Below are 10,642 nucleotides of genomic sequence, written 5' to 3'. Positions count from 1 at the left end.
CCTCGTGCGTGACTGCTAACAGGAAAAGACCCTAACTTTTCAACCAACACTTCCTCCTATTCGCCCACACACAGAAAGTCACTCTATTTCTATCATACATACGAAAAGTGCATGGGCAGTCCATAACACACTTCACAGGAAAAAAAAAGACAAAATAGACAAATACAAAACGAAAAATTGCTCACGACTTGGGTAGGGAAGATCTGAAACAGAGCAAAGCGAATAGCACAGTGCTGGCATTCTTGCTGCTCCGCTGAAGTAAGAAACACGTCTGGAAGTGGCTGAGGGATCGAGGAGCACAGGAGCACAAGACAACACACAATAAGTATTGAACAGGCACACTACATTGAGTAGCCTGGGTTGCTGTTTCCGTTTTTCCTCTTTTTCTTTATTCCCTTTCCACTCCATTTCAGATAAATATTCACTTCCTGCTGTTTTTCAAACTTGCGCCAACGTCCATCCATTTTTTTTCCCGTCATCTCTCGAGGAAAAGAAGAGGAAACTATACAATCATCATGACCATTTCTATGAATTCTTGTCAACTTGAGGAGAAGTGAATACTTCAGGGAATTCAGTTGCCTCATCTGCAATGTTTACCTTTTTTTATCCTCCCCCAGTTTTTTTTTTTTTTTCTTTTTGTGCCTGCTTTATTTTTTTTTCTTTAATGTTCTTTTAGAAAATATAAGCTGTTCAGCAGGAAGCAATGATTAAATGAACAGATGAATGAATGGATGAAGGCCTTAAGTAACAACAAAGATACAACCAAAAATTCAAGGCAAGAATTTCAGATTCTTGTTTCTTTATGTTCCTATCAAAGAGAAGCTGTTCTGGAAGAATGGATGCAGTTCCATCCATCCCTTTCTTTTTTTCTCTCTTTTTTTTTTTTCATCGCCAAAATCAATTTCTGGCAAATCTCAGGCTGTCAGCAGAGAAGATCAACTCATGCACAAAGCAATCTGGTCACACACACACACACACACACACACACACACACACACACACACACAAATGAAAAAAACAAAGAAGAGAGACTAAACACAAGTAAATGGAAGGTCTTGGGGGATTCCCCCACCAACCCCCCACTCTAAGCATGACCCTGAAGGGTTTTGCTCGTCACAGGAGCCCAGCTGCTACAATGGATTCTCTGCACACCCACTATTCAGGCCGAAGGTAGAGTTTGGTTTTGGCTTTTTCCTTTCATTTGGGATACAAAAGAGCAGTTTCTACATGTCTCCATATTCTTGGATTGCATAACTTGTCAAGTTCATCACACGACCTCAATTAAGTAGGAACTGAGAACCTCAAGCAGAACTGCAAGGGCTTATGGCTGCATCCATACAGAAACATTTCATGATTCTTTGGAATTGAGCAACCAAATTCCCATTTTTCAGTAAGAGTGAACACTTTCTCTTTTAATGTTGCACTTCTGAATGCACCCTACTAAACTTGATTTATCACTATTGCACCTTGTACGCTTATCAAAAGTCTGGCTGCTACAGCCCAGGGAAGCATGTTCACCTCGTGAAAGATTGCAAAATATTCCCATTTTGTTCTGCTCTGAGAAATAAGAAAAGCACAATCCTCCCAATGGTGGGGGCGTGCTGAAAATTCCTCTTTATTCCGTTAATTCTGTCACATTATCTGACAAACGAGTCAGATTGGCAATGTTTTCGATGTTTGCAAGGAAATTCGGAAGGTGCGGAGCAGACTAGCGCCCTCTATTACATGTCCGAGGAGTCCTTTTTGTAGACCTTGCCGTAGCGCCCCATGTACTTCTTGATGTACTCCTTGGCCTTGTGCTTGACGTTCTCGTTGACTTCAAGGTCCTCAATGTTTCGACAGTGCTTCAGCTCCTTGGCCATGATGCCGTGGGTCAGCTGTTGGGGGAGGTTGAAAATCGCAATGAGAATCAACTTTTCCCACAACACATCTCTTTCTCTGCTCTCATATTTTCATCGAGACTTACAGTCCGAGGAGAGGACAACTGATGGATCTAGAAATACATGGTGCTTGGGTTGTTTTTTTGCTTTGTTACCATAAGATACTGACATACTGTCCCTGGGGTGACAAGACCTCACCTAGTATCTCAAAAACATGAATTTTCAGGAGAAAAAAAAACTTTTTTACTTTTGTAACATTTTCGCAATTTAACATCAATGTTGACATCAAATACGGTAGAAACAATGTTTTGGATTACACTTATAATTGTTCTGTTTAAAAACTCAGTATTTTTTATGTTCAGAATTGAGCTAGGAAGTCTTTTTTAATCAATGCCAATTGAGATATGAGGTCTTGTCAACCCATTGAAATAATCTACAATTACAGTAATGCATTTCTTTTGTTTTGAACATAATGTGAGTGCTACTTTCATTACGTTGCCCCAAATATTTCTGCTATTTTAAGAAGTTTGAGAATCACAGAATTGAATTGGATATCTACATACACATTGTCCCAACAATATCGAAATCACTCTTTAGTTGAAGTTAAATATCTGTTGGTTGAGAAATAGACTTGTGGCTCTCCTGAAATTATCAAACCTTTCTGTCACCTCACTGAATTACTCACTCGGTCACTCTCTTTCATTATATTCAACATCTCGTTTCTAGAATTGTCTAATGCATTAGATCAAATTACAAAACATCGCATTATATGCTTCTGATATTTCATCTACATTCATCTAAGTGGCTGATGACATTTGTGGCACTGGATGACAAGCAGCTTAGTACTGGCTCTAAACTACATGGAAAACCTCCGCGGTAAAGAATAGTAGCTTGTGAAATATCCAGTACTACCTTTAACCATGTCATAACAAACTATCTTTGTAGAAGAATGAGTTTCTAAATGCATTTAAGACACAAAGATTTCTCATGGTTCTGTGCGTACAGATTCACAGGTCAACGTCAATTGACAGCACAGTACCCACCAGCTATAACAAAGTAATAACAAAATTTCATTACAACAAAGTGTAAATCCCAAAATTATCTCTATATTTTTATATAATTCATTTGTTCGGCTTTCACAAAATGTCGATATGAAAAAAGATTTCATTACGACTGAATCTGCCTGTGCCTCAAATGTGATACTCTTACCCCAACCCGAAACAGGCTTAACCCTAAAAAGACTGGGCCATTTTGGTAGCTTGAAAGACTTGGGGGGGGGGGGGGGGGGGGGGGGGGGGGGGGGCCTAAAGGGCCCCCCCTTAAGATCGCCGCCCCGGATCACGCAGTCGCCGTGGAAATTTGCACAATGGTAGTGTGCGATGTAATCTACAAGATCATATATTTAGATTTTACAAAATAGTCTTCTTTTATTTTATTTTGATTAATTATGCTAATTTATGCAAGAAATCAGACTCTTTGATCTAAATCAGTAAATAAAGCTCGAAAAGTGCTCATTTTTGGTCTAATTATTTTTTGTGGCATTCTTAGCAAATGTACTTGAAAAAAAATTCGGTATCAAAATTAATTTCTTATTTATTTTATTGTTTTATGAATTTCTTATGTATTTCCCTGTTTTTTCGACCTTTTGTTTTTGTTGTTTTTTTAAACAAAATTTGTGGCAGACACTTTTTGAAGCATAATACTCCTATAACAAATTGATTTTAGCCATTGAGAGTAAAAATAAGCATATTTATATGAACCATGTGAAAAAACTCAATTTGCATTGACTTTGTACACAAAGTCACATTTTTCAGCCATTTTCGGCCTCACGTGCATGTACAAAAAGTTATGTAACTTTAGAACGTCACAAATTTGGTGTCAAAATGTGCGGGAAACTCGAAAGAAAAAAGTCATGGAACATCGCGGCGAGAACATCGCGTGTTGCAGAGTAATCGCGCGAAATGTCGAGGGGGGGCCTTTTAGGCCCCCAAAGGCCCCCCCCCCCCCCCCCCCCCTCTTTTTAGGGTTAAATAAAATTGACATCATTACCTTCCTGGCAAGATGCTTGAAATCTTCAGTGTTGGTGATTCTCCCCGTCTTACAGTCCGGCTTGCGATACATGTTTAGGTAACCGATGACATGGTGTGACATCTATAGACAAATTACAAGCGGCACAAAATAAATTCAGTATTTTACACAATTTTGCAGTCTTGCCCACACATCACAATTTAAGTCAGAGGTCCTTCTCTACGATCAACAACTGAAACATGAGGAGTAAGTATTGGGTCAGCATCACTTGAAACTCTTCTTGTTGGCACAGCATTTCAAAAGCTGAATGATAAGACCAAAATGCTGTAAAAATCATAGTGAGGTCAATAGGTTTCCTTGCTCTGATTAAAATTCCAGTCCCTGTGTCACTGCCATGACCTAGCAGAAGATTGGCAGTGGGTTTGTATAGTTAAAAGTAAGTATACGAATTAATGACAGCACAGACTCTTATATTTGGTTTTTCCACATTTCTTGCTTCAGAAGCAAATTCAACAGCAACCTCACAACAGCGCAGCATCGACTGCATTTTTGTTCGACAGAACATGTAAATGCAGATTCTCATCTTAATCATATTGTACAGGTGGCACTTTAAGTGAGGACAAGCTCATTTCGCTATGACACATTTCCCATAGACAGTTGCTCAAATATATTCAGAACTAGTCTTTAATGGGTTAAAAGACAGTATAATTCTAGTCTTCTGGTGGCATTAATTCATTTAGGATGGGGGTTAAATAACTCCTTGAACTTTGAATCTTGAAGATATACTCAAAGCAGCTTGTTTATGAAACTCAACTGGGATGGGTGTGCAACGCAACAGTATGCGACAGCGTTGAATGCAGAGTGAGTGACACTGAATAACAGTTTTATGTTCTAAACATACGAAAGACAAAAACTAAACAAAGAGTCGACGATGAGGATGAGTTCTCACAACTCACCTTTGACCTAAACGCCTCCTTCAGCCTCTTGGCGGCCTCGCTGGAGGTGTCAGCCGGGGCTGTGGTCGTCTTCTGCTTGCCCTTCTCGTCGTACGTCGGCGTGTTTGAACCCTCGTCCTCCTCCTCCTGGTATGCCCCGTCAGTGACTTCATCCCACGTCGGGGGCTCCCACTGTGTTTGCCTAGCAGGGGAAGAAAGATTCACTCAAGCAATCATTTTGAAGGTCTTGGTTTGACACTGGAAAACAAACTACAAATGGTCTCCTGGAAATGTTTGATTTGTATAAACATGAGCCAGTGCCACACGAAGGTTGGGAAAAGATTGTATATGTAAGGGGTGATATAATAGGCAGGGAATAGTTTTGAATCGTAATATCTTAGGCAAGAAAATAAGCATGCACAATTACTTTGCTCATATCATTGGATACTGTGCCTTATGTGAGTGTGTCATGAAGTGTGTGTATGTGTGTGTACTTTGTACATGTGTGTCATTGTTTGCTGAATGTGCACCCAAATTATGGAAAGACATGAAGTGGAGTTAAGTTGTGGTCTAAGTGCTCGCCAAAAGGGCTTGGCTACATGTAATATTCTAACACACACACACACACACACACACAAACTTATGAAGCTGTGCACACAATAAGTTCAACCATTATTGTCATCAAAGGAAATTTTCAGCAGTGTGAAAGAACTGGGGCAAGGGACATACCTTGTGATGGAGTGGTAGTAGTACGTTTTGCCTTCCGAGTCCTGGGCCGTCTTCCAGTTGGGGGGAAGTTTGGCGGGCTTCGGTTTGGCGGGTGGCGACGGAATTGACTCTGTGACCTGGCCGGGTTGGACAAGGGAGATAATAAGCCATCAGTGTGTGGTGCCTCCATTGATCTCAGGCACAGTTAGTACCCTTGTTATTTCAAATTCAACTTTATATCTTACACACAATTATCACAGACAAGATAACGCTTACATGGTGCATTTTTTTTTTCACACTGCCTCATAAAACCAACTATATCATAATCATTGTCATAACTCTTATCATGTTTTTCATGTTTCTTTGAGAGACATACAAGAAGTTTTGTTTTCTAAATTGGGTAGCCAATTTAATGATCAAACTTGAGAACAGAGAAGCTTCTGCAAAATTCTGCAACCAAAACAAAAGCTTTTCAACAAAGAGTTTTTTTCTTTTTTTAGATTCTAACTTATGAAACACAAGGGATAGTGACAATTGCAGATAAAAAAGTGAGCACCACACTACACAATCCCATGTGGTTTCTGGAACCTGACAGGTTCAAGCATCATCAGTCACAATGTGAATGTATAAGACTGCAGTAAGCCTTGTAAAAATGGAGGAATAAATGTGCTAATGATTGTACATGGCAATAAGTAGGCTAAGCGTTGCCTGGCTCATCTCAAAATTCACAGAGTCATTTCAAATCAAGCAAGACACAAGTTCTTTCGACTCTTTTTACCTGAGCTTGTTGCTGTCCAACGCCCATGGGAACATGTTGCTGCAACTGTGATACATGCGGAGCCATGCTCTGTTCGGCTGCGGCAAGCGGAGTAATTGTCTGTGTCACCAACATCCCGTCTGGCGTCACGAAAGTGAATGTCGTTTGAGCGGCCTGCTGGGGCTACAATCATGGAGAGAGAAAAAAAATAACAACAAATAGAAATGGAGATCAAATTCTGTTTCCAGACTGTCTTTTGCTACCACACATACAACTTCTGAGGCATGCTTGATACAGTAACAGAAAAAATTCACTCCCTCAAAAGCAAGTGCAATGTCTACTGGAGATCATTCTAAAAGCATGTCATCTTTTTCAAAGCTCAGAAAACTTCAAACTTCGTAGAGAGAAACAGGCTTTTTCGGACTCAAAGCTAACTGCAACCATATGACACAACACAATGCATAAAAATATTTGTGGGGCACTGTTTACAAATGCAAATACCCTTGTCGATGGAACAGATGTATCTCAGTTACTGTGGTATGGGTGCTTTTACGGGGGTTCCTGTTTCCTTTACCTCTACAGTACAGTCTACTGTTTTTAATAGTGTATGAATTTCAATAAGTTGTATTTGTAAATCTTAAACTGTATTGAATATATAATCTAAAAAGAAATCAAGTACACAGAAACCTCCTTTTGCAGAGCAGTAGATTATGCCTAAATAACAGCTATGTTACAGAAATGTGCAGTTATCGTTACTCTTTCTATCTTCACTAATGGGAGATGCAAAGCGTGCAATTCTTCCCGAGTTTTGTGATGCAGGGTTGCATGGATATAATAGAGAGTTTGATTGCAAAATGGGCTAAGCGCCATTCTTAAAAATTTTGAAGTAAGTCAATCATCAGATATAATAAAACCATTTAGGTGATACCTCACTTCTAAAACAAGGAATATTATCAAAATTATGATTTTAAAAATCCCATATTTTTTTATTATTTTCTTAGTTTTTTAGAAGCTTTAGTCGCAAATATCTCAATTTTATAAGAATGGAGATAACTCGTTTTGCAATCAAACTCTTCATATGTAGGAAGAAATGCTGGGACTGGATGGATGGTCTGGTCTTTACAAGTGAAGTCACTCACCGGCTGAGGTAGTACTGGAGTCTGCAGGACTGGGGCTGCCTGCTGCTGGGGGGCGTACCCCTTGTGGCCCATCCCTGGCGGCACTGAGCCAGCGGCAACAGCAGGGGACTGGGCCCGCACGGGGTTGGGCTCGGCCTGGCTATGGGCTGGAGTGGGTGTGATGAACGTGGCGGAGTTCGTCGCGGCGCTGGCAGCCTTGGCCGAGGCCTAACCAAACAGAAGGGAAAGTGAAGTGGGGAGGCTATAAGCCACATAGTATTCGTAGACAATGAGCAGCCCTCCACTTATACATTTAAGTCCTGCTATGATGATGATGATGAGGATGATGATCATCATCATCATCGTCGTAATCATCATCATCATCATCATCAAGTCCTGCTATACACCTGACCTTTGACTCATCAAGTTTAGGGAATTACACTTTTGTAGTTGGGTGCCAATTCCTTCTATTATGACATTTATATTTCTTTATCAGTGTTTAATATGGTAGAGTATTTAAAAAAAAAAAAAAAATCTTTCATAGGGGCCCAATGTTGTTCATATATACTGCATACATTTAGCAAGTTTATTTCCCGATAATTTCACGAGTAGTTAATTTTGCAATCGTGGAATACAGTATTGAATGGAGAAATGTACACTTGCTTGTCACATTTGTGTCAGAATTTTAATGTGTTGGTAAATAGGCGAATATCACTTGACTCATGAAATTCACAAAATATATAGTGTACACAGTATATTTCTTGGTGCAAGGTGCAGAATTTTCAAAGCCTCTCAATCAATACACTCGTAACTGAAACTGCCAAAGCATTTCAGAAGACAACATATCCAGGTTCCTCTCATATTAACAAGATTTGTAAATTCCTTTCTGATTTTTGTGCTGATTTCATCAATTTAACCACTTGGGTGTACGTCTAATTTTTCTCTAACAAAAGATAAGCAGTGAAATTCAGAGATGACAACTGAACTAATGGATATGATAATTTCTGCCACAAAATTTTGCCCACTGTCCATACCTTGGATAGTGACTTCTGGGTTTTGGCTTTCTTTGATTTCCTAGATGGGGCAGGCAAGGATGGTGGCGGCATGAGCTCCTGCTCGGAGGGTCCCTGCAGAACCGGCACCTGTGGCGTGGGGGCTGCTGGTATAGGGACCACCTGTGGTATGTGCATTTCTCGCTGGGGTACCATGTCGCCCTGCTGGGGCAGCATGTGGTCCATGGGAGGCACCATGTTGGCGTCCATGTGAGGCTGTTGCGCCATCATATGAGGGTCCATAGTAGGGACAGGCTGGCCCATCATGCTCGGGTCCATGTGGGGGTCCATGTGGGGATTCCCGATGGCGGTGGGGTCCATGGGAGGGTGGTGCCCCATGGCGTTGGGATCCATGTCTGGGTGCATCCCATACTCCATGCCCGGTTGCATGGCCTCCGGTGGGTGCATACTCATCATGTGTTGGTGCTGCTGCTCCGGAGGGATGGGGAAGCCGCTGTCGTCGTACATCGGCCGCCCATCCGGGTGGGGCATCATGTGGTGCTCAGGTATATGTGCGTAACCCTCCTCCATCCCCATGTGCTCGGGAGGGGGGAACTGACCCTGCATGTCTGGGTGCATCTGCCACGGCTCGCCCAGGGGCATGCCGCCCATGGGACCCATCCCCATCTGCGAGGGCACGACCTCAATGGGCATACCGTGCTCATTCATCACCATGCTCTGCGCGTTGGGATCCACTGGGAAACCGTTGGCATCTATGAAGGGTGCCATCTGTTGCTGGCGCTGCTGCTCACTCTCCTGCCACTGAGCCATCAGCAGAGCCTCTTGCTCCTTTCGTGCAGCCTCCTCTCGCTCCTGTGCCTCAACTTGCATTGCAAAGAGATGTCTCCTCTCTTCCTTGCTCAGTTTCTTTCCTTCTTTCTCTCCAGCATCTTTACTATCCTCCTTTTCCTTCCCTTTACTCTCTTTAGTTTTGCTGTCTTTCCCTCTTCCTTCTTTCCACGTTTTCCGGAGCTTTGGGGGAGTAGAATTTGTGTCCGAGTCCTTTGACCAAGAAGATTTGGTCTCTCGCTCTTTGCTCCGCGATCTGCTGCGTTTCCTGCGGGATCGATCCTCACTCTTCTCCTTGTCCTTCTTGTCCCGATCCCGGTCCCGGTGGCGGTCCCGATCGCTCTCCCGTCCCCTGTCACGGTGATGTCTGTCATCCCGGTCCCTGCTCCTGTCCCTATCTCGACCCCTATCACGATCACGGTGCCTGTCCCGATCATAGTCCCTGTCGCGATCGTGCCTGCGGTCCCGGTCCCGATCATGATCCCGGTGCCTGTCCCGGTCATGGTCTCTGTCCCTCTCCTTGTCCCGATCCCTGTCACCCTCTTTCTTTGGTATTCTGTAGATTTCCTGAGATTAATGTGAACATGCTTTTCATGTTATATAGAAGAGAATCATATATATGCAGACACCTACGAAAATATCAAATACATATCAATTGTTATATTCCAGCTTTTCCCTACAAATGTCACTCATTCGCATCGTGGCACAAGAACCTAACACAGTGGTCAGCTGTTTTGGCTCAATAAGGAAATGCACCATTCACATTGCATGTAAAGACAAATCTGCATATAATGCAGAAAAAGCAAGGGAACACATTGGAGTGTGTGTGGCAGTTTTATCGTGCACGTTTGCGTTTTAACATTTATGGGAAGACTCTGCCAGTCACATGGTAGCGTTCCCCAGCTACCTGCTTTCACAAAATGTGAATTGCGATTCATGCAATGAATTTCTCATGTATACTGTATCTCATGTCAAAGGGACTGGTTCCTTCCTTCAAAATTGAATGCATTAGGATAGGAATAAGAACTGCTTTCCAGCTATTAAAAAAAAAAGGTGATTTTTGGCTCATGCAACTTTGACTCATACACATTACTATAAAATGCACAGTGCAATTCTTTGAAATGAAGGTTAAAAGGAAAGCTATCAAAAGAAAGCAAACTTTGCGTGCATTGTGCTGGTGTGAGCTTGGTGCGATTTTTCTGAAGGTAACAGTTTTATATAGTTCTATAAATGTTTATCTACAAACACGTGTCTGTGAGCAGGCATGCATGACAAATAAAATTCATTTAAGGGGGTATCTCACTGAGCGGCGAACGTTTGCGAACGTAGCGACTTTGGGATTTCGCCAGGGTTCGTAAAGGGTTGCAAAAGGTTC

General features: G+C 42.0%; 1 protein-coding gene across 1 annotated transcript in view; it reads right to left on the bottom strand.

Annotated features, from left to right (window-relative positions):
* Positions 1-1,018: 1,018 nt before the first annotated feature.
* The window catches only part of LOC139731632 (uncharacterized), a 30,931-nt gene continuing 21,307 nt past the window's right edge, over positions 1,019-10,642 (bottom strand). The window contains exons 15-21 of the mRNA XM_071642524.1: positions 8,461-9,834; positions 7,448-7,654; positions 6,330-6,491; positions 5,573-5,688; positions 4,865-5,045; positions 3,930-4,031; positions 1,019-1,877 (exon numbers count right to left, since the gene is read on the bottom strand). Of these exons, the coding sequence (XP_071498625.1) occupies positions 1,722-1,877; positions 3,930-4,031; positions 4,865-5,045; positions 5,573-5,688; positions 6,330-6,491; positions 7,448-7,654; positions 8,461-9,834 (2,298 nt within the window). The 3' untranslated portion in view covers positions 1,019-1,721. The remainder of the gene's footprint in view (positions 1,878-3,929; positions 4,032-4,864; positions 5,046-5,572; positions 5,689-6,329; positions 6,492-7,447; positions 7,655-8,460; positions 9,835-10,642) is intronic.

This window comes from Diadema antillarum, unplaced genomic scaffold (genome assembly GCF_040938485.1).
Source record: "Diadema antillarum isolate AM-2024a unplaced genomic scaffold, OU_Dant_1.0 seq00000382_RagTag, whole genome shotgun sequence".
NCBI classification, from domain to species: Eukaryota; Metazoa; Echinodermata; class Echinoidea; order Diadematoida; family Diadematidae; genus Diadema; species Diadema antillarum.
The sequence above is the reverse complement of the archived record's forward strand: the minus strand, read 5'-3'. Positions and strand labels throughout refer to the sequence as shown.